Source organism: Sylvia atricapilla, chromosome Z, assembly GCF_009819655.1.
Source record: "Sylvia atricapilla isolate bSylAtr1 chromosome Z, bSylAtr1.pri, whole genome shotgun sequence".
NCBI lineage: Eukaryota > Metazoa > Chordata > Aves > Passeriformes > Sylviidae > Sylvia > Sylvia atricapilla.
This window is the reverse complement of record NC_089174.1, coordinates 18,369,310-18,394,214: the sequence shown is the minus strand read 5'-3', so window position 1 is coordinate 18,394,214 and position 24,905 is coordinate 18,369,310. Positions and strand designations below refer to the sequence as shown.

At 39.5% G+C, this 24,905-nt stretch overlaps 1 protein-coding gene across 1 annotated transcript in view; it reads left to right on the top strand.

The window, feature by feature from the left end:
• The first annotated feature begins 6,383 nt into the window (after positions 1–6,383).
• EFNA5 (ephrin A5) overlaps positions 6,384–24,905 on the top strand; it is a 203,247-nt gene continuing 184,725 nt past the window's right edge. The window contains exon 1 of the mRNA XM_066339284.1: positions 6,384–7,418. Within this exon, the coding sequence (XP_066195381.1) occupies positions 7,294–7,418 (125 nt within the window). The 5' untranslated portion in view covers positions 6,384–7,293. The remainder of the gene's footprint in view (positions 7,419–24,905) is intronic.

Below are 24,905 nucleotides of genomic sequence, written 5' to 3'. Positions count from 1 at the left end.
GCAGGAGTTAACAGAAATCTTTGCAATAACTACATTAATTCTGTCTGGTTTAAATTTTTTTTTCACATAATACTTTATTTTTACTGTACAATGCTTAATCTTTCTTGCACCTACAAGGTTTAAATACTTGTTTCTACAGCAGTAATACCAAAATTGGAGGTTTTGCAAGATCCTGGTCTGTAATAAATTAAGATTGAGCAATTGCTTTCAAAAGATCTTTAAATTAATGTCTTTAGGAATTAAAGTGGATGGGAAAAGGAAAGCTCTATATTTATCCTAGGGCCATGGATTTTCTTGCTTTGACTTTATTGATGAGCTATTTCAGTTATTCTTATTGAATCAATATTAATGACAAATTGGTGCAATAAGCTTTACATTTTGTAAAGCCAGAAACCCTGCACAGGGTCTTGTGTGGGTAGAAACAAATGCTTTTATTTTACCGTTCAAACTGACAGTATTAAAAATACTTTAACTTCACAAAGGCATACTTTTTGAGCTCTTTAAAGTGTGTCAACAAATTCCTCATGATTAGATATTTAGCAAACATGAGCAAAAGTATTTATGAAGACAAACACAAACTTGAATTGCAACACACTATATCTTAGTTATTACCTACATATATGGAGGGGACATTGCATTTAACTTCAACACTTTTGTGTCTAGGGATAGATAAATAACCCACTTGCATTTATGTCTTTGAAAATCCTGTGCCTTGTAATTCTCTCCCTTGCAAGATTTGGGAGGGGAAAAAAATAATGAAATAGCTATATGAAGCTGGGAAATATTTTGGTTCCTTCTCAAATTTTCCTTGATGTATTAAACTTTGCAAATTTCCAGACTAACATTCAAATAATTACATGCTGAAGAAATCTTGTCCAAAGTGTGAGCTAAAGATCTCTTGACTGCTCAGCCAAACACAGGATTTGAGCTGAAATCCAAACTGAAATGGAAGCAAAGCTGATAGCTAGATGATTTTCATTAAAACAATGGCAAATTTTAAAGAACCATATGCAAAAAGAAACATGCATGATTCTTGGACAAAATAACATGCCTGAAAATATCTCGGAAAGATACCCCTCTAAAAGTTGTCTAAAATACAATTACTTTATTTTGTGCTATGGCATTTTCTTTTGTTTTTATACATGAGTCTTGAACTTGCTTCTTTGAACATCCAAAACCATGGAGTTATTATAGAGCCTCTGTACATCACAGTAGAATAAATACATAATCTATCTCTGGTTGGTGGACTGGAAAATGAGGTTAGGGGAGCAAGGGAGTTGCCAGACAGTTGAATAAAAAGAATATCAAGAATCTTCATTTAATTCCTCTATTCTAGCAAGTTGAAAATACTCTCACACACAAGTAAGTACTGGTTCACTTTTGTCTGAAGTAATTTCTTATGTTCTTTTCATAGGATTATTTCTTCTTCCTATGAGGAAACAAAAGGACAAAAGCAATAGGGAGTACGTACACAGTGTCTTACTGGTAAGTGTCTCTGAGAGGAAAAAATACCAAGTTAGAGAAATCACCTAGGAAAAAATCTCTTATCCTGTTGAGAATATTTGCAATCAAATTAGGAACACACTTCTCCATAAAGAATTCAGTAATTCTCCCAAATCATATTGTTTATGCCTATGGTATCTACTCCTCTCATATGAAAATTAATCTAAAATTTTGTTCAAAATTATTCTATGACAGTTTATAGTATCAGGGATTAATATGAGAGAATAAGATGAGAGAATTGGTGATGATTAATCGTTTTGTGAAGTTATCAATTTGAAAACTTGCAGCTGAGATTGCTTCTAAATATTTTTTGTCAACATGTTTATACAATCAGAGAGTGATTAAAAAAGATAAGAAAGCATTATGCCTTCAGTTCCTGAAAAATCCAGGTCCAGTAAGCTGAAATTTTGTTCAGCCTTTTAAGAAAATACTGCAGATGATTTAAGCACAGACCAACCATAGGAATATACATAATAATTTTTTTTTTTTGCTTGGCTATGTTTAATAAAATTTTACTGAAATGTTAACGTATGATTTAAAATGCACATTTCCACAAAATTTAGGAAAAAATAATGTTTTAAGATGCAGCTATATATTTCACTAATTTGCAGTATGCATCCATTTTCCCAGAATGGGCTTTCCTTAATTCTCTGGGTTTTAACAAAAGGAAAAAGCCCATGATATTTGCCTGTTGAAAATCTTTAAAGACACTGGAGTAAATGTCAGAAAAAGGGTGGATGGGGTCCTACCAGTTAGTCTTACTTCTGAAGCACTGTTTAAATTTATAGAAGACAAAAATCGTACATACAAGCTATAGTAAAAATGCAGAGATATTTTTTGCTATTTTCTGTTTTATGAGTGATGAGGTATCCCTGAATGGCAAAGACAACCACTTAAATGATATTTTAACAACTCTACCTACATTGTAACACTATAAATCATTTGTATCTGTTCAAGATATCAAGAATTGCTGGACAATGATACAAATAACATGCATTGTTAATGGCAACCAGCAAAGGAAGAAGAATATTCAGAGACTACACTTTTCCCTCAGACAAAGTCTTAGCCTGTGTTTAGTTTAATTATTTTGAGCTATGTGATCAATTAAGGTAGTGACTGCAGCACAGCACATCAACCCTCAGGAATTCTGTGCAGCCACTGGGGAAGTAGAGGCTCTAGACTGGATGGTAGATGTTCCTTTGTGCTGAAGGTCCAGGGGCAGCTTGTCAGAGACAGCTCCAAACAACAACTGTGCACACACACTAATTTTTCTAAACACCATATTCACAATAGTTTCACCGGTGCTGGATCACTTGTAAACAGTCTTTACCTTTCTGCCTAATGAACGCTAATGTCACAGGCCATTGGTACACAGAAGCATTTTACAGCTGTGCCATCAATAATTGTGTAATCATGTAATCATGAAAATGGAGAGTGGGCTGTAGAAGCGGGCAAGTTTCTGAGTACTGCATATTTGATCAGTCCTGTGAACTGGCTATGCTGCAAAAAATATTCTCACCTTCTCTTTATGAAACTAGTGTTTTGTCTTACTCATGGGATTAATTAACATCTTTAGTCCAAAGGATTTATGTCTCTGTATTGCTTATAAACTACTAGGATGCAGCCACCTACAGCTTGCTTGCTAAGTAAAGAAGGGAAAAAGGACACACCTGCTATTGTCAGTATTTTGTTTTGGTTTTGTTTTTTTGTTTTGTTTTTTTTTTTTTTTTTCAGAGTTATTAATAGTTTGCCTTCTTATACAGCTTTGTATGTGATAAAAAACCCACAATCAATCAAACAAACAAAACCAAAAAAAAACCCAAAGCAAAACCACCACCACCACCAACCCCCAATCATTGCAGTCCTGGAAGGACATTTTATATACTAGATTAAGCCCTGACTCTGCTATTAAAATGCATTTTTAGTTGTACAAACTGACCCCTTGCACCTTCCCTGTGATACTTCTCACAAGGAGAACAAAGACAAAAAAATATCGAGCTTCTCTTATAAATATGGCAAAGGAGATTCTTTGGGGAAAAATAAAGTGTTATTTATTCTGCTTCCTACCATGGCAGTGATTTCCACGTTTATCTATAGTGGAGAAAAAAGACTAAGGAAATGTAGCATGTGCCTATGCCTATTAAAAGAACTTAGTTCAAAGATGGCAAAAAAAATCGGAATTGCTGGGTTTCTTATAATAAAAGGAATGTAGATAGTTTGGGTTGATGGTGCCTGTTATACTTAGGTCATTTACTTGGCTGAGGTACTTTGTATGCTACTAACACTAATCTACAGATGTCGTCACGCTGTAAACAAGGCTGGAGGAAGACCATGGGGAGACAAGTTTTTAAGCTTTTAATAGTAAAGCTTTGAAAATCGTAAAATACTTCTCTAAAAACAAAACAAACGAAAAAAAACCGCACTCCAAACTAAAAACATACTCCCCCAAAAACAACAAAAAACACCCCAACAAACATTCAAGGGGTTTGACTGTTTCTTTTTAACTTCAGCCCTTGCTCCGTCGCTTCAGTAACCTCCGAGCGCAGGGCGAAGAGCAGGGATCGCGGGCAGTTTGGATGATGCGATCGGTGAAGATTAACCCGCAACGCCCTGCTCCACGCTGAGGAAAACCGCAGGGAAATGAGCAGCTCAAGGAGCAGCGGCGCGGCAGAGCCGAGCCCCGCGCAGGATGCGGCCGCTGCCGCCCGCGCTGCGCCGCCGCGCCGCTGGGGGGAGTCAGGGCGCTTCCGAACGAGCCGCTGGGGCGGGAGCGGCCCCGCGGGCTGGGCAGGTACGGCCCGGCACGGCATGGCCCGGCCCGGCATGGCCCGGCCCGGTACAGCACGGCATGGCCCGGCACGGCATGGCCCGGCCCGGTACGGCATGGCATGGCCCGGCACGGCATGGCCCGGCACGGCATGGCCCGGCACAGCACGGCATGGCCCGGCCCGGCATGGCCCGGTACGGCATGGCCCGGTACAGCATGGCCCGGCACGGCATGGCCCGGCACGGCATGGCCCGGTACGGCATGGCCCGGCCCGGTACAGCACGGCATGGCCCGGCACGGCATGGCCCGGCACGGCACGGCATGGCCCGGCCCGGTACGGCCCAGCCCGGCCCGGTACGGCACGGCATGGCCCGGCACGGCACGGGCCGGACGCAGCGCTGTCCGCCGTCACCCCGGCAACGCCGGCGGGCAGGAGCGGCGGGAGGAGGCCCCGGTCCCGCCCGCGGGAGCCGCTCACCTGCCCGCGCCGCGCCGCCCTCTCCGCGCACCCGCGGGCGCTTGGCCGGCCCAACGCCGACGCGGCGCCCACCGTGCCGATGTCGGCGTGTCCACGGCGGCAAGTGGCGGAGCGGAGCCCCTCCGCGGCTGCGGAAGGTCCGCCCGCGCCCCGCCGGGTCCCGCAGTCTGCGCTGTGCGGGCCCCGCGCTGCTGCACGTCGCCCCGGGGCGTGCGTGCCGAGCCCCACCGCGGAGGGAATGCGGGGAAGGAGTTTGCTGTTTCGATGGAATTTCTCGGCACACTGTTTTTCGTGACAGGCGGAAACTCGTCCGCACCCGGGTCCCGCGCAATGCCTGCCGCAGCATCCGGCATCGAAATGGTTACCTTTAGCATAAGGCTGCACAGGAACCACTCCGAGTTCTTAGTAATTCAATTAGTCAGGTTTCCAGAAGGTGGGGTTGGGTATTTTTTTGGCATGGAGGAGGAGAAGCCCGGGACGACGCCTCCCTTCTCGTGTTGCAAGCCAATCAGGTCGAGGTGTAAAAAATAAAGAAGAAAAAAAAAGGAAAAAAAAAAAAAAAGAAAAAAAAAAAAAAAAGAAAGAAAGAAAGGAGAAAAAAAAAAAAAAAAAAAGGAATCTGTAAGCAAACAGCAGGCTGTGTCCTGACTGGCTGCGCCGGCAAATCCCCCCCTTTCCAAAGTAAACTGCATGCAAAAATCCCACATGATCAAGCAGCAGCGCCCGTGCTTCGAGCTGGTTGCCTGCACCTCCTCCTCGTCTTCATCTCTCACGCACAGCGGCGCCAGATCGGACTCTCGCGTGTGCATGTATGTATGCGTGCTGTGTTTTGTGTGTGTGCGTGCGTACCTCGCTATAGCGCGTACACATCTCTGCGGCTGCCTGTCGCACACACGCATGCACAGAGACAGCTCAGCACGCCAGGCTCCTAGCTTTTCCAGGTTGCTGATGTCGGATTTACACGCAGTGAAGGCACCGGTCATTGCAAAAGTGGGCGTGACTATTTAAAGATTTTTTTTCCTCCCATAAAGCTTTTTTTTTTTTTTTTTTCAAAACTGACTTTTGCCCCTCCAATCCTCGTCGCTCTTTGCGATCCCTCCCTGCCTGCCGCTGCATTCAAGTTTATTTATTTGCCTGCTGGCGTGGTATATTTTTCCTTGCTGCTCTTGCTGCTGCTTCAGAGGGAAAAGGGGAGCAGCTGTTGGGCAAGACCGAGAAGATCTGGGGTGGTTGTTTTTTTTCGATCTCCTTATGTAGTCATCTGAGAGGTGGATTATTTTTCTCTGACCTCCTCCCTGCTCCTTCAAACTGTTTTGTCCTTCCGCAGAAGTTGATATTCATGGGACTGGACCCTGCTTTATCTCAGAGAGGCTCCGGGAGGCTGAATCAGGAGATTTCCGCACCTCGCCGTATCGCTCCATTCGTTCCCCAAGCAGGAGAGGCCAGCCAAGACCAGCATCATCCGAGGAGTTTGCAGGCTTGATTTTGCACTTCTCCGAGATTTTGCTCTTCTCCACGCCCTCTCATAAAGCAATTGTTTTTACTTGCATTTCCTTGGTTTCCACGCCGCTACATTTATTGGATTGGCCTTTTTTTTTTTTTTTTTTTTCCCTTCCTGTCCCCCGTCCCTTTTTTTAATTTTTTCTTTTTTTTAATTTTTTTTTTTCCTTTGCTGTTGCTCCGTCCTTGGTGCATCCACCGCCCAGGAAGAACAGGAAGGACAAGAAAACCACTCCACAAAGTCTCTTTCAAGACACTCCGTGCTGCAGAACAGGCTTCTCAACTCCATCAGCGCAGCAAGCAAACTCCTCAGGGCTTTTGCTTCTTCCCCCTCTTCCCCTCCCTCCCAGCTTCCCCTTTCTTTTTTCCTGTTTTTGTTTGTTGTTCATTTGCGGGGAGCGGAGGGCCAGAAAGGAAGACACAAACTTTGTACTTTGAGATCTGCGGGTACTTCTCCTCCCGCTCCCAGCCGGCGGCCTTTAATATATTGCCAGGACCCCCCGTGGGCTTCCAGGCGAAAGATCGCCTTCCCCTCCTCCTCCCCGCTCCTCTGCCCCGTCTCCCGCTCGTTCGCTCCTTCCATCCCCGCGCACTCGGGCCGTCGGCGCCGCCGGGGCCGCTCGCAGGGCGCGGAGGAAGCGCCGCTCTCGCCCGCCCGCCGCGCCGGCGGGCCGGTGTATGTCGTGCCGTGGGCTTCGTGCGGGACTCCCGGTGAATGAGCACCGCCTGCCGCTTGCCGCCGCCACCCGTCTCGGCCCCCACCACCCCCTGCCGGGGTGAGGCTTCCTGAGGGGCGCGGATCGCCCTCCCCGCCCGCTGCCCGCCCGCGGCGCCAGGCGGCCTCCGCTCGCGGCGGCGCGGCACGCCGCGGAGCCCACCGCCTCCGCGCTTCGCTTTTTATTCATTCGCCCCACAACTCCCGCGCCCCGGCTCGGTTCCGACTGCCTTCTTCCCCGATCCTTTTTTTTTTTTTTTCCTTTTAAATTTTTTTCCCTTTTCTTTATTTTTCCCGCATCCCGCCTCGGCGCGCCGCCGGCCGGGCGCGATGCCGCACGTGGAGATGCTGCTGCTGGCGGCCGCGGCGCTGTGGGTGTGCGTGCGCGGGCAGGAGCCCGGCGCCAAGGCGGTGGCCGACCGCTACGCCGTCTACTGGAACAGCTCCAACCCCAGGTACGCGGGGCGGCCGCGGGCGCGCACCGGGCGGGGGTCGGCGGCGGGCGCACAGCGGCACTCCGGCGCCGGAGACTCGTGTCGAGAGACCGGCTGCAAAATAGAGAGAAAAACTTTTCTTTTACGGAGGTTCAGGGCTGCAGGAAGCGATAGTGGGGCTGCTGGCGGGGGTGATTTTCTCCTCTCCTCTATCGCTTCCTTCCGAGACTTTCCTGGGCATGGGCCGCCGCTGGCTCGCAGGAGCCGGATGGATGCGATCCATGCCCCCCGCCGCGGGGCAGCCCGTGTCCTCTGCCAGCCCTGCTCCGGGAGCTGGGCGGGGATGAGGGGCACAGGTAGCGGCGCCCCGGTGGTGCCCCGAAGGATTCCTCGGCGGGCGTGCTGCCCGCCGCTAGCGGGGAGTCGGCCGCGGGCAGGGCTCTGCGGCACCCCGGGTGAGATGGTTATCGGGGGCGGCTTTGCCCGGCCTTGCCCTGCGCTGCCCGGGCGGCAGGGGCCTCTCCCGGGCGGGCTGGGGGTGAGGAAGCGGGGTAGGTACGCGGTGCCGGGGTCTGCCGGTGCCGCGGACACGGGACGGCGCATCGCCGGGATACCCGCAGTTGGGGCCGAGTGGTGCTGGCGCAGTCGCCCCGGTCCCCTGGCGCCGGAGGGTTCATAGCAGCAGGCTCTCAGTGCAGTTCAGTACTTGAAGGAGAGGTTTCATTTAATTTTTTTTTTTTTTTTTTTTTTTCCCTGGAGCTTTCCCTCATGTTTATCGTCAGAAAATTTCAGTCATCCTCCAAATGGTATCCGTGTGTTTACGTAAAAAGTCCTCTGGGTATTAAAAATTTTTGCCTTGACAAAGTGCCCGTGGCAAGCTTACTTTTTTCTTTTTCTTCTTCCTTCTTTTTTTTTTTTTTTTTTTTTTTTTTTTTTTTTTTTTTTTTTAACCCGTCAAGCTAGTCTAAGTAAATTTGGGGACGTTTTATCTTAGGTTATCTCTTTTTTATGCTTCTGATACTGTTGTTTGGCTTGAGATTAGCACATTGATTTTTGTCACAGGTCATGTTTTTGAATACATCTCTATTGCCTGCAGAAAACTCCGCTGCTTGGTATTCCAGAGCAGGTTTAAAATAGGTGATGCAGGAAGTAATCGGCAGAATTTACAAATGCCCAGGGTTAGCTAGTTTGTCCAGCACTTTAATACTGTGCTCCTGATCTCAGCGCCTCAGCAATTAATAGTTGGCATAAAAAACTTGAGACAAAGAGGCAGAAACAATCATGTTTCTGTATGATGAGCATCTGTGATCTAAAATGTCTCCCTGCATTTTCCTCTTTCTACATGTGTTATGTGAAAAATGCTCTGAGTAAATAAGATGAAAAGTTACATCTCACATCACCCATCAAAGAACACATGTCCCAAAAAATTGCTTGCCTCTATAAACCAGGACTTTCATTTCTGTTGTTATGCAAAATGAAATGTAACTGCTTAAAAAATAAAAAAGAAGTAACGTTCTCAAATCCCACTGGGCGAAAGGAGGATCATTGAAAGAAATAAGTTTGACTAAATTCACACATTGCTGGCATAACAGGTAAAATACTTTAATAATATCCTTAGATTCAAGATTTTTCGCTTCTGTTGTCTTATGCGTGATGATCTTAACTGTATGTAGGTGAAGTGAGTTGAAGGTGCAAACAATGCTTACCTAGGCATTATACACTGAATCCTATTTACAGGGATTCTAGCAAGTTTAATAATATATTACTACTATTAATGGAATCTTTTATTAATCTAACATCAAACATCAGCAGACTGCAAAGAAAACTTAGTTTTGTTATTTTTCCAAACAGTAGAAGAGCTGATTTTAAGATGTTTCTAAACCTTGTGTTTTAAAAACAAACATTTCTTGTCTTAAAATACTGCTCTTTCACAATGGATATGTCTATTTGGACATGCCATGTGTATTTGTGAGTTAAAAATATGAGAAAGAGCAGGGTGCAGATGTAACTCTCCTTTGCTTTATACAGCATGTGCCAGTTCGTGTGTGCTTTCCAAGTAACACAAGCATTTACAGAAAAACAGGCAGACACCTGTTTCGGTAGGTGGAAGAGACCCAAAGAAAAGCAAGCACTTCTCTTTTGAATTAGTTTTAGAACTAATTCAGAACCTGAGCTGAAGGCAAAATTGTCTTTGGCTATCAAAATTTTAAGAGCATTTAACAATGTTGCAGGAATAACTTTGCAGTGATTTGTCTTCATCTAGAGTCATACTCAGGAGATGAACGTATGTAGAAGTAAGTAGAGATGCTTACTTGTTGATAGCTATTTGAAATTAGAGGACAAAATATACGGTCATTTGATAAGCACTAATACTACCATTGTGATTTAGCTTACTTCTATATTGTATTTATTCAGAACTAACAAACTGCTATAGAACTAATTAATTCCTTTAAAAAATGAAATATTGATCCTCTTAATAATGATAAAGGCACTCTAAATTAAGGTTTCATTTAAACTTTGAAGAATTTAATGATTGTCCTTCCTTCAGATTTGATGGTTTAATTTTTTATTAGTATTAGCCTTCAGCAACTTACTGAAATACATGAAGATTTCATTCTCGTTGAAAGACACATTTAGCAAGTTGAGTGGCCCAGTTGATAAGTGTTCCTGGTGTGAACAATGTTTGGTAAACAAAAAATCATGGGAGTCTATTAGCAAAATTCAAATTACATTGCTTGGTCAGTTGCCAAAGTTCTGCTAGAACAATTAGAAAGTGTATGGTCATTATTGTCAGCATGTATGAGTAGCAAAGTTGTGTATTTTTACGGAGTCAAAGTCAGTTCTTGGAAATGTTTAAAGTCTTGCTCTGCCTTACTTTTCTTCCATATTTAATTATCAGTGTATACCCTCCTTAAATACTGTAGTCTAACTCCAGGTGAGAATATGCTTAGGTATTAAAATTTTGAAGTATAAATAAAATAACTTTCTTTAGTCCTTTTTTTTTTTTTTTTTTTTTTTTTAATTGGAAATGAATCCTCAAGTAAGCTCAAAAATGTTATTTCTTTTGTTTATTTATGTAGGCTTAGAATTAAGTGTACGCAAATTCTGACTGTTACCTTAAAGTGCATTAGTCTTTCAACACTTGCTTGCATAAATATTTTCTTATAAGGGGCTGCAAACTATTATCATCAGGGAATATTATTCTGAATACAGTGCACAGTTTTGGAATGGAGCATATGAATTTAATCTTGATTGGTAGTGTCCTTTTAATTATAATTCAGACCGAATATTGTATACCAGGGCCAAATTTTGAAGTGGTCTACCTGCTTCATGCCTGCTACTGTTTTTAATCTCGTCACTGTTCAAGCTGAACTGCTTGTTGTAATTATTGCTATGTTTTTCTGCTTGCCAGGATTATGCTTTATGATTGTGGTTTCTATTTAGATATTTCCCTGTAAGTTGTTTCAGTGTCAGGTTATGCAGCTTCATAAATTAATTAGTTTCAGGGTGGTTAAAAATACTTGAATTGCAAGTCTAGTTTCTGGTCATACATAGAGGCTGTAGCTTCTAGTCTCACAAAAGCAATTTTTTTTTTATTAGGAGTATTAATGGGGTAGCTGCATTTTGTACAAGAATATGGTATACTATATCCATAGAAGAATTGTTTTAAAGACATAGGATGCTGATTTGTTTTCTCTTTGTGTATTTATGTGGATAAAAATCAATAAATCAGATGGTAATTAGAGAATTTAGGTACTGAAAATAGTTTCAGCTTCAACTGGTGATTTCCCATAATTAAACTGGATACCACAATTTGGTCAGTGTTGCTAGAGGCTTTTTTTTTAAGATATGTATTTGGAGCCAGCAAACAGAAAAAAAATTAGTGGATACTTCTGAAAATTCTGTGCATAGACCAAAATTTCACGACCTGGATTTCTCAGCCTGTGTGGAGTTTGCCTGAGTATTTAGGCACTGTTTCAGAGAAGCACTTAACTTCTTTGAGCTCAATCCTTACACACCTAAGTTCTGCTGCAGTTGTGTGGGTGGATAGATGTGTGCTTAAGTGCCTCCCTGGGCCAGCCGAATTCACAGATTTAGTTTTGAGAAGCTGTGGATGTGGCAGCTCACGAACACCTGGCACTTCTTGGAGCGCACTCATGGGCTGGATGGATGTCTGAGTGTTCTGCCATCTGTTACGTGTTTGTGGATTTCACCATAGCACGTTGTTTTCATGTGCTGAGGTCATGTGGGTGGGTTTTTTTTTTGTTTGCTTTGTCTTTTTTGTTTGTTTGTTTGTTTTTGTTTTCCATATAGATGTAGTTCTGCCTATGTACAGAGTTGAGGGAAGCCATACAGAAATGGCTGGAACAGGAAGAAAGCTGTTACACATGTTAAGAAAACGAAGAAGTTGTGGGTGAAGAAGGGTAAAGACAAGGTGTTCCCTTTAATGTTGGTATTGCGTATGAGTTTCATATATCAAGGGAAGCATAGGAGCCTAAGTACTTGGGGTATACATACACTTCCTTGTACCTATAATATATGTGTATTATATATCTAAACCTATTTTGAAACAGCATAGCTTGCATTTTGAGAGCATTTTATACAGCAGCTTGCTCTGAGAGCTGAAGAAATCTCTGGTTCCTTGTAATTAAAAGATAAATAGTAGAGTCATCAATTCTTTATACCTACTTTCTCTGCTTCTAATAGTTTCATTAACACATTGTGTCTCCAAAAGAACATTGGTGTTTATTTTAAAAGTGGGTGTTTGATACTATTTAAAACCTTTTATGGAAAAACTGCTTAAAGAGCAATAGTTTCACTGGCCTCCACTTTTGTATGAAAGGCATCTTGTTAAAGTGGTACCTGATCTTCATGAAATGCTTCTTATTAAATCTTATCCAAGTGCACATAGTCAGGACACTTAATTGCATTCTTCCTTCTGGCCCTATATGCTTTTTGAGAGGGACAGATAAAGATGAGCCCTCCTTTCTCTCTCCTGTTGCTATGATTCCAGCAATCATGCTGGGCTGAAAAAATGAATGAATGCAATTAGTCCTTCAGGAGTCATAGTAATTGCATTCATATGAACAGGCAGGTGTAATGTATATGGCATATGTAATGAGGATATATATGTATTTCAATGTTTGTGTATATATACTTGCATATATATACACATACCTCTGTATGTATGCATTGAAGTGTGTCATTAGGTGGTGATGTGGTGTACAGTGTAGCATGAATATTGTGTGACGGAAAAAATCTGAATTTTTTTTTTTTTTTTTTTTTTTTTTTTAAGTGTTTACAAAGTGAATGGAATTTCCATCAAATTTCCAGGTTTAATCTTCCAGCTAATGTATTTTGTGTTAAAGTTCAAAGCATTAATCCGAAAATTATTTGTAGATTTTGTGTTTTAGTTCTTGGCCATCTTCCCACTTTCATGTGTTCTTCACACACTGGTAATTCTTGGGTCAGTAGGTGGGCAGGTAAATAGGCTAGCACTTGGGTGCACCAATGTAATATGAAACAGAAGAATTGCATGAGTATGCTTTGAGAGCTCTCCTAGCTTATTTGAGTGCCTTATGACTTCTTCTTCCAGCACCAGTCTGTTGCTGGGTGGAGGACTCTGGCATTGTTGAAATAGTAGACTACTAGGAAAACATGTAAAGAAGGTTGGTCATTGGGAACAGCTGAGAACAGATGCTAAAAAAGACACAACCTTTCCTAATGAAACCATGACTGGACAGTAATTCGTCCATGCCTTTGAGATATGTCTCCATTGCTTTGTGTTGCTGTTTTTCAATTATATTTTTTTCAATACAGTTAGAAGTATTTTAGATCTGAGATGTTCTTCCAATAAGTACTCTTTGCTCTGCTACCTAGTTCTGAGCATTGTTTTTAAAAAATATCTTCAGTTTCATGATTAATCTAATATTCCAGTGTTTCTGAATGGTCTAATTCACTTCTGAGAATAAAGAGCCCTGTTTTGTTTTTGTTGCACTTGTGCTTAAAATTTAGTCAGCCAGCAGCACACCAGCATAATGAAACAAAAACATTTGGTTTGGAATAAACAGACAAGTTATTGAAATTGAATTCTGATGGTATTACAGTTGTTATGAGTAAGCCATACTGTAAGGTTCTTCAGCACAGCTGAATGGACGAATAGAATCATTCAGACATTAGGAGTCTCCCTTGCATTTTGCACTCATCCTTTTCATTGTGGTCTCTCCAAGCTAGATTATGGTTGAGCTCATTTAAAGTGGTGCAAATTATTTTACATTGTGCAAACATGTATAGATATCTGAAATCCTCTTTTTTAGGAAAGTGAGCCTAGACTGTTTCATTACAAAAGCACAAATTTGTGTTCTTACACAATTTAGAAAACAATTTGTGTTAAGATGAAGTATGTGAAAATACATGTGTAAGAAAACCCCCACTGTTCTGCAAGAACTGAGATTGTATTTCTCCACCACAGAATGCCAGAAAAATGCAGAAAAAGAATAATAAACCCCAATATATGTATTATATGTATATATATATTTAATCTGGGGAAACATCTTTCATATTCTGCCATTGACAGGTTAATGAAAATACATTGTTAGATCCTAGTTTTATGAAGAAAATGAGTTTATTTTAGACTGCTGCAAAATGTAGAGACATAGTTTGGTGTCCATATTATGTTAACTGGTGCACTAAGAGCTTTTTGGCCATTTTTCTGTTTAAATGCATGACTAGTTAAAATGCTGTAAAAAGAAAAACCAGCTAACAAGAAGATGCACAAACGTCCTGTTAATTAGCAAGATCTGCTTGAACTGCTAATACCAGTTAAAGCAAATTCCTCAGGTTCTGCAATTTTTACTTGAAAATTACAATTCTTGTTGTTACTTGCATTGTAATCTAGTGGAGGAATTTTCCTATCCATGCTGACAAATTGCGTGGAAAAAGGACCTTAGACTCACAAGACATGTAAATAAGTTATTTTTAATGTTCTTTTTTTTTTTTTGCATCATTAGATCAGCATATTAAGCTATTAGACAGTAGTATCTGCAGTAAAAAAATCTTACTTTATGTTTATCACTGAGTAACTTCATCAGACTTTTGGAAAATCATTTTATTTGATAGGCACCGTCTTTAGGTTTTGATTACAGTCTTGAAATAGTGGTGCAGAATGTAGAGAAGAGATAATTTGTTATCATCTGGTGAGGCAAAAAAAAAAAAAAAGTATGAGAGATATATTTACTTTGATGCTGGTCACCCTCTGCTAAAATGTATTTGTTTCATTCTGAAAGATAAAATTTGGCATTTAAAAGGTGCATGTTTGGACAGAATATATTTTGTGCCATAATTAATGTTTGCCATGGAGCATTGACCTTCTTTATTCATTAAAACAATATAATACTTCTGCCCCAAAATTACTTAATTTTTCTTGCTTGGGGGTGGATGCTGGCAGTAGTAGGCATGTTCACGTGGTATGAGTTGTTCATCAGTAGTAGCTGAGCACTGCAGCAGTTCCTTGGTGGGTGGCAATGAAGCACTTCTTTTTTGTAAATACATTGTTATTAAAATACTATTACTGTACACAGGATTTTTTGTTTCAATTTTTACTTTTAATTTGTTTCAAATTTGTAAATAAATTTGCGTATCTTTATTCACCCTGTGTCTTTAAAACTGGAGCTGAATACATTCTAACTCTTTTAATCAAAAGTAAACAAAAAAGTCTCCCAAATCTCCTGATGTCTAATATTTTGTTGGTTTTGTAGTACTGTATAAATAAAATACAGATTTTTTTTTTAATTTTTTTTTTGTGAGGATACAAAGAAAACAAGTATTTTATTTTACTTACTGGTAATTTTGATGATGATCTTTGTAGCACAGTTGTCAGTCTTCAATACTAATTCATTAGCATTAGGTAAGGACTTCTAGGAGCATTAATGATGTTGGGTCTCTTGCAATTGTTAAAAGTTGTTGCAAGAAAATGTACCAATTAGTGCTGTTAATGACCAGTAAAAACAGTGGCATTGGATTTCTGTTTGGTGATTATGGTTCTACCCCCCACAATCCGCCCCACTTTATTTAATGCCTGATCACATTTTTCAAAAATAGTTATATATTCATACAGGAAGGGCATTTGGTGAGCAGAAGTTAACAAAGTAGGAGCTATCAATCCTACTCTCTTTCTTATTGTTTCCAGAAAAGAAGGAAATAAAGAGAGACTCTGGAATTTGAAAGTATTGACCTTCTGACATGCACACACAGCGTGGTCATTGCACTGGCACACAAAGTGCCTTAAGCCACCATAATGGCAAACTGCATTTTTGAAGTCACTGATATGAGAGCCAGCTGGATGGGGGATGGACAGCCAACAGTGATTCTGCAGCTATTTGTAAGTTACCACTTCAGAGCCAGACAGCTTCACTTTTATATTCCCAAACTTACCACTTTGGAATAATGTTGCTTTGTTCTGCTTAGCCAGGGATTTGTGACTGCTACATAGACTTAGAACCGTTTGGTCCAGAATTGTGTGGTCATTCTTCACAGAAATCTGCTTCACAGAGTAATTTCATTCATCTGGTCATGGGGGAGGGACGAGAAACAGCAAAGGAACGTTCAGATAAAGCATTCTTCAAGGAACTTGTGCATCCACATTAGCTAGTCTCTTTTTAAAGGTAAAGGCAGAGATTTGGATCAAGCAGTTAAAAGCCAATTCAGACCAGTGTTTTAAGATTACGTGTGATCTCTTGGATAGGCTTTGCATGTATAGTATGGAAAAGACCTGTTATTTTATGTACTGCAACAGCTCTAACCCCTGCCCCATGTATTTATTTATTTATTTATTTATTATTTGTTTACAGTTATTGCTCCAATACACTTTTACATAATTTTGCGGTTCTCTTGGGACTTGGTTTATTAAAAATTAGTGATCCATCACTAAGTGGGGTACAGTACAAATACTGGTGCTCCCAAAAGGCAGTTTTTGTGCCAAATCAAAAGAAATAATAGGGATACAAAAGCTGCCAGAAAGCGTGTCTCCCAATTGCTAATTAATCAGGCGAAAAAGCACCTCAGCAACTACAGCTGAATGTGGAACAGTTTATTGTAAATACTGAATAAAGATACGTTAAGAGGGCATAGCATCTCTTTGTTTGTAGCTATGTATAATTTAAAAAAAAAGTCAACTGTGTGCTGGAGCCAGTGGGGAATTCTTTTATGTTGATGACATTGTCAGTGCATAGACCTCTTTCAAGAAACTTCATGCTATTAACAAAAAAATGTAAAGATTTTGTGCATTTTTTTCTGTCAGTTTTTGTCTGTTTGTGGTAATTAATAATAATATCTCTAGACAACAACCAAGGCCTTAGAAAAGATGTTTTAAAAAACTTCTATCTTCACTAATCTGGATTACAAGGTATGATAGAAAAAGAACCATTACTGTGAATATCTGGTATCCAAAGCTGCCAATCACTTTTGGCACAGCTCCCATCATGGTCGCTGTGCCCATAATTAAATGCCTGTCATTAGTGTATTTTTCCATAACATTTACAATGGAAAAGGCAAGGGGTCCTTGCAGAGCTACAGCTGTCAGGGGAACAATAAAAACTAATTACACACTCTGCTGTCACCATTGTCAGCTCTGCTTTTGGGGCAAAGAACATGGGAAGTGTGTGCCTAATAATTATATATATATATATGTATATATATATATATATATATATATAGTATATATACAATGCCTGATTGTGGAAATTCAGTGCTATTGAAGTCATATTTACTTGGAAGATTATTATTCTTTATTCCAAAGATTTTAATTCTAGGGTTATATTTGTCCCTTCATTTATGGCCAAGTTGCATACACTTTTCCCTTTGCTTTTGAGACACATTTGCCTGTCTCTAGTTCTGTCTTGCACACTTTCTGGTAAACTGAGCTTTCTAATAAAATTGCTGTGATCAAGGCCTGTATTTGTCTGCATTTATTAAATGGGTGGGGTTTGTATTTTGTATGCTTTTGCTTGTGCTTTGCATGGTAACCTGGATTAGAAAAAACCTGAATGAAAGCAGCTAGTTTGTATGTTCATGTTTTTCCTGTTTCTAGCCCATAGTGTGTAGGTTATCTTAAGTGAAATCAGGCTAAGATTTTGGTGTACTGCAGTAGGGACTTGAGTGAAATGTGCACTTGTTCCATTTATCCTTGCACACACATTTCCATACATAAGCATAAATGCATAATTGCAATGTGAATTATCTTTAAAATTGTTCTTAAAGATGTTGAAAGAGTTAAATTTTGTATTCACTCTAATATTTACTTTATTTTTTTGCAGCTGTAAAATGAGCAGTTTATTTAAGCATTTTTTTGGCCACTGATTTAAAAAGAATGTATCCTCAAAACCATAATTTTAAATGTATTTAGGTACCAAGAATTGCAGACAGCAGCCATGTGAGATTTTTAAGACTTCTTGGTGCCTAACTGTCCTAGATTTTATTTCAGCTTTTCTGCACATGTAGTTTCTTAAATATGTTCCAAAAAAATGGTCCCTTAAAATTGATTAAGTAAAATTGTTTAAATACATACCCTCACTTTTAAAAGTAGAAGAAGTCAGTAGAAGCTGATGGGTAGTAATGAGGAATAAAAGTCTGATTTTTTTGCACTGTATGCATTGACAGACTTTGCAAGGTGTGATTTTTTTCAATTTTTTTTTAAATACATTTACTATTGCTGGATTTTTATTGCAGTATTTTTGGAGGTATTCTTATCCAATTTATTAGCACAAAAAGATTTTTGAACTATGAATGGGAGTTGATTTAGGTCCTGTACTGATGGTTTAGTTCTCCTGAATATGAGTTTCAGTAGTTAGGCTTGTCAATTTTTTTGAGGCTGCACGTGAATCAGATCTAGTGGGGGGCACAGCAGCATGGGATTGTAGAACCCTGTGGGCTTTGCCTGGTTGGATGCATATAAGTGCTAGACTAAAATTTTTTTGAACGGTTTTTGCAGAGTTGGGATCTCTACATTTGGGAATGGAAGAGGGTAAAAGCAAGCCTGGTTGAATAAATAAAGTTTTGCTGTCAGCTGTTTCAAAAGTGAGAGTTGGCTTACTACATGTGATTTCATGATAGGCATTAGTGAAACTCTGAGGTGTTGAAATGCCCTATTATAGTGTAGTATGGTTTGGTATGAGACAAAAATATTAAGATCATGAAGGTAAAATAAATCAGATAGAGTAGTACACCACTGGGATACTTGTGTTTTGTGCTTTCCAAAGCAGTACATGCAATATGTTGTTCTCTTCTTGGTGAGATACTCCTTAAAAACCAAGTGGATCTTGTGAATGCCCAAATAGGATGGCATGATTTCCTCACTGAAATCACTAAACCACTATATTCAGGAAAGAAGTATCTGTTTTCTAGAAATTCGAATAATAGCCTTCTTAGAATAAGAGAACTCCCTGGAGAATGCTACTTCTCCTTGTAAATATAAAATCTTAAATACATAAACCATGTAATTTATTACCTGTTTACCAAAATGATGAGCAGTTATTCCTGTTGTGTGTCCCTGCAGTCTGCGATTGCTGAGAGAGCAATTATTCTTAGGCATTTTCTTTTCATGGAGTATCAATTTTACACTTTTCTTGGTTTCCAGAAGACTTGCTCTTGTCTTGTAGCTGAGAGATGGAGCATAAGAGGAAGATACATCTTGAAGGAAATACTAAATTTGAGAAGATACATATTGATGAAATAAACTTGGTAAAATAGAGTCTTGTAAAACATCCAATTCTAATTTTTATAATTTTACAGGTTGTTAAACTTTATCCATCATTCCTGGGTGAAATTTGATTGTGGTTTTTTTGTCTCTGTGTTGGTAGATCCTGTTTTAAGACATCGGGCCCAATTTAATACTCTGTGCATGTTTTTGTAGGGAGTTGCCTGCAAAATTTCTGGAAATCTTTGAAATTTTTATGTGATGATTTTTAAATTACATTTCAAAGTTTCATGTGAATGTTATATAACTTCTTGTGTTACTTCAGAAATGTTATAGAAGAATGTATACACATTTTTATTGAGGAACTTCCATATTAAAAAGTCTTCAGGCAAACTACCTTCAAAAAAAGTGTAGTAAGAACAGTTGCAGACCATGATCATTCTGTAATACACATACTGGCATAGTCCTCACTCAAAAACGTGACATATAAATCAGTCTCCAAAAATCTGTATTGTAGATGGGAAATTCATTAGCAGAAGGGTTGAGGGGTTTGTGGGTGTAAAAGAGATTCTTTGTTGAAATAAAACCAAAATAAAAAGAATGTTGTTATTTGCAGTATCTTTAATCAAGGTGGTATGAAATTTCTCATTAAGGTTAAGATTCACATTATCATAACAAGTGACAGTGTGGGTGAAGAAGGAAAATTAATTACAGAAGTAGATCATACTTGCATCTTATTGTATCACAGCTATTCACTGCATTCAAATTCCAAGCAAACCCTTTCTCTGTATCATGATTATATAAAACATACTTGCCAAAAAACGTTTTATGAGGAGAATCTCCATATTCTATGCTTCTACTCCAAAGCATGATAGTTAGCTTAAAAGAAAAAAAAAAAAAAAGGTTTTTTGGTGATTTACAGCATTACTTTATTATTACTTTCTCAGATCCTGTGTCTGACTGAACTAAATTTTATAACTTACTGTAAAAAGAAATCTCCATTTTCCATTTTCCATACTAGCTGTCTTGATTTAGTGCTCATATAATGGCCTTCTTCAGAGCAAAGCATTTGGAAGACTTTCCTAAGCACTTAATTTTAGGTGTGGAGTGTGGAGGTAATGTATTGTTACTGATGAAAGCAATTTTGCCTTTGTAATCTGAGTGAATCAGATCATTGCAGTGCCCAATTAGGATTTCTATACTTGTTTTTTAATGGATGACAGAGGAATGATTGCTTCTTTCTGTTTGCATGCTTATTTACTTCATAATGCTAGTATAGTGGATACATGCAAGACTTAATTTTTAGATTAGGTTTAGTATCGGGTTGCTTTAATCCAGTCTTCCTGAATTAACAGTTTTCTTTCAGATTCAGTCTTATGTTTAAAACAAAATGTTGTCTGCTTTCCACCATGTAATGGATATGTCAGAGACAAAATGAGTCTTGGTAGTGTCTTTGGTCCCCAAAATACGTGATGTACCCAGGTGAAAAGGCCCTGTGGTTTTCAGTTAAATGTTCTAGACACTAGTACTCTCACTCGTGCTTCCTGTTAGGGGTAGATTTGTTACTGGTTTTAATCTGAGAAACACTCTCATCTTTAAGAAGGAAGAGAAATACTAATTTCTCAAGATAATTTCATTGGTTTTAGGAAGAACATTTCCTGCACTCCCCGCTACTGTAGTTGGCATCAGTGCAGTAATGCTTTTATTTAAATAATGTATCAGAGGGAAGAACATTGTTTACACAAATACTACTTGCCAGTTGAGGAACTATCTCCTTAATACAGCACATCCTGATTTATGATAAAATGGGACAACTAATTACTTGTTCTGCAGTGTTCCCTTAATAAGTGATTGGGAATAAACTGAAAGTGGTATTCTGCCATATTTATCTCATGATCGTAGAGTAAAAGTAATGGCATGGTAACATACTCTGACCAGATGCTGTGCTGTATTTGCATGAAATTCCCATTGAGTTTACTGAATCTTCTTTTATTTCCTTATGTTGTAGTAGTAGAAGGGGATGAAGTAAGTATTTACTCTTCAGTTGATAGTACTTCACTATGCCTCATTCTCTTTTTTTATTCCTCTCTAAGTTTCAAAAACATTACTAGTAATCCTAAGATGTTTTGTAAAATAGAACATGATGAAATGTCTCTAAAATTTTTTACCCTGTGTTTTCATTTACTACTTTTGCAAAGCCCATTGAATTTACCTTTTTTTTTGGTGGTTGTTTACTGAATGTTTACTCCTCATTAAAACTACCATTTTGATCATGGTTATATATTTATTTTGTAAAACTTATGCATCCATGCATTGATTAAAATTTTCACCCTGCCTATAAGGTTAGTAGAAAGTAATTTAAAAGATGGGTAAGAGATGTTTTTTTACAAATTGAACACAGTATAAAAATGCCCCTGCTTATCTGAGACTTGGAAGCCTCATAAATTTATTATTTTGAACTCTGTTTCATGAAGAAAGATTTCTTATATTCTCAGGAGTTTTACATGTGTTGTAGGAGTATTTGTGATTTCCTTTAATTATACTGTGTTTTTATACCTTTATGCTTGTAAGCTTTCCTGCATTTCCTTAAAGTGAGAGGACTGGAATTGGAAATTCCGTCTGATGTTGGCAAGGTTTTAAAATCAAACAAATGCCACGATGATAATGCAACATTCTCCAATGAAGCAGCTTGAACAATCAAAACTTCATGCATCTGAAAATTGAACATGCAAGGTGGAAAGATGCATCTGTTCTGCTGTTAATGCCCTTTAACCACAGGGCTGACATAAAATGGTTTTTTTTTTCAAAAGATCCTGACACATCTGAAGCTAAAGCTATAATTTTTCCTGCTTTAACAGTAGCTTGTCAGATTCTTTGCCTCAAAACTTTCAGTGGAATCTAACATGAGAGAGCGTGTTGAGACAGGACTCCAACCACTCTAAACAAAAAAATCATATAGCTGCCTTTCAGTTTGAACAGGTAGATTATGATTGTCAGTCCACTTGTATTTTACTGTCAGAAATGTGATTTTTGGGAGGAGTTTTTTTTTTTACTATGTGGATTCTTATGAGGAGTAAGAGGACAAGCTACTGAAGAAGGAGGGGAGATTCTCTAAATTGCAGCCTCAGTTTTCTGCCATGGCATATCTTTTCATTTTGTTGGGTTTTTTTTCCTGCAAGCTTCTAGGTGCAGGTTTTCTACAAAAAAGAAAAATAGTCCTTTAGTTTAGAAATTTTAGTGAAAAAAAAAGTTTATTTAAAAACTTTTTTTTAGTATCATTAGTTATGAAGCACCCTTTTTTGGATAAAAGTACTTGCATCTTGCATGTAACTTTGGTCCCTGATGTGATAAAAGACAGTTCTTAATCTTTTTTCTGTCTTTGTTCACTTGATAAGCTGAAAGCCTGTTTCTTATATATGAATTTTAAACTTCAGGATCTTGTATATGTGTATCTGTGGAAAAGGATGCATTGCTGTAGTCTACAGTCACTCTGCGCTTTGAGGTCATGCCATGACCTAGGTGTTGCAAAGAGAATGTGTGTTTTTAGATAGCTGCTGAGGTGGGCTTTCTTTGCAAACTTTATTTACTTGCATCACTTTAAACGGATTTGCATGTAGTACTACCTGATATGTGATTTTGAAACTTTGCTAATCAGCTTTAGAGGAAGAACTACTTTCCTAATTATAAGGCTGATTACTCTTCAAACATAAGTTGTTGTATTGTAGTGTGTCCTTTTATCTTTCTTGTTCCCCTTCCCTTCTCCTTTTTTCCATTTTGTTCTGTGACCATGAGTATTTCTAAGAAAAAATACTTTTGTTTGTAATCTCTTTATCCCTTTAATTTCATCTTGTTAGAATAAAACCAGGGAAGGTCTGGGAATTCCCAGCAAGTGTGTTCTGCCTGGAAGGAGCCATGAAACTGCAGTAAATATTGATTGGATCCCTGAGTAGAGCCTTGCTCAAAGCTCACTCTGAACACTTGAAAGGCGCCTATTGTTCCATCTTAGTCAGTACTCCATAGCCGAGGCTAAAGTATGCAAGTGTTAGGAGAAGAAGAAAGGCAGTGGGAGAAATTAAACAGCGAACACAGCTGAAGGCGTAGCTGCTCAATGCTGAGGGAAGGGAAGCTTCCAGCAGAAAAGTGGCAAAGACTTTGTGTAGCTTGCATAAAGCATTGCAGAGGTGGAATGTCCAAAACCACCTTCTTTCTTCTGAAGTGCTAGATGAACAGAGCTTTAGTATAATTTAGGTGGGATGTGGAGAAGAGGTACAAACTTCTTCCTTTAAGGGATGGTGCCTCCCAAAGACTGCAATCATTTGTGAATCAGTAAGCAGTGAAGGTGGATTGTTGGGCAGCTCTTGCTGCCTCACAGTTTGAGGCTCTAATCAAAACAGTGATGTATGAAGTATTTGGGAGAGTTCAACCACTCATGTTCTGTTCCACATAGCCGTTGCTTGGCTTTACAGAGGAAAGGCAAAATGCAGAAGGATGTGCTTTAATTAGGCCACCACTTCTTATTAATTTATTTGGAAACACAGCTTGGCAATAAAACAGAGGCTGGAGATTGTTGTCTTTCCTTGGCCAGTCCACCCTCATCGGGGAAGCTTCTGCCAGCCAGTGCCAGGTGGGTGATGGACCCTTTCTTTAAGATGCAGTGGGGAGCTGTCTAATCTGTTAGTACTTTCTTGTCCCCTTTCTGTTTTCCTCAGAAGCATTTTTTCCTAAGTTCCTTTAGAATTCTTGTTTGCCAGGATATTTCACCTCATTGTTGGAAGAGTACTTATATTGAGTGGCTGGATAGTACAGCCTACTACATTACATTCACCTGAACTGAATCTCTGTATGCATATAGATCCCTGACTTGCTGTGATGAAAGTGGAATTCATCTCGCCAGGCTTCCTAGCTCCCTCCCTCCCTTCCTGCCCAAGAAAAGCCTTCAAAGAAAAAATAGGATTAGCATTGTACCTGCTGCCAGTCTTAAAAAAAAAAAAAAAAATCTTTCCCTGCTGATTAATTTTTGCTTCTGGATCTGTGCTCCTTAAATATGATGAAAGAGTTGTCTCACACATTTCACAATGGTCACCTGCCCTCCTCCCTTTCTATTTTGTCTCAGTTATGTTCTCCGTTCCATCTTGTCTTTCAGTCTAGATGATGTAAGGAAACTTCAAAGGACCCATGACCTCCTTTTATTCCAGCTTGCAAGACAAAGCCTTGCCCTCTGCGTTTCAGACTACGGAAATGACAGTGTATCTATCTCATTATTGTAAAGCATATTGGGATATTTTGAATATGAAAGGATCTGTATAAAAGCAAATTCTGTTTACTTCACCTCAGATGGGAATAGGATTGTCTTGTTACTGCATTAGTCCTTTATCTAAGAAGGAGAAGTGCTTGACAGTGTGCTAATAACAAAGAGTCTGCACTGTGTTTTGCTTGCATCCTCTAGCAGCACTGTAACGGGGAGAAAGACAGCCTCCATGGGTGCGGTAGAAGAAGTTGAGACAAGGATCAGAATTACCTAAAATACAAAAATACCGTTGATGAGAAACTTGAAGCTCAGTGCTTTAAAGCTAGCAAAAGCATCCTTTTTCAAGTTCATAGAGAGTAGTACTATTTCAAAGTGAGAAGACTTTTGATAGGTAGGTGACACATTTTTGTAAACTGCTATGGAACAATGTTACTGAAATTTTAGTTTACCAGAATTTTATTAGAGATTGGCTTATTAAGTCTATTGAATGCTTGGAGGTATAAAATCTGTTTGCTTGAAGTATTGTATCGCCACTCCACCATAAACATTTTCCTCCTTTTTCCCCCTA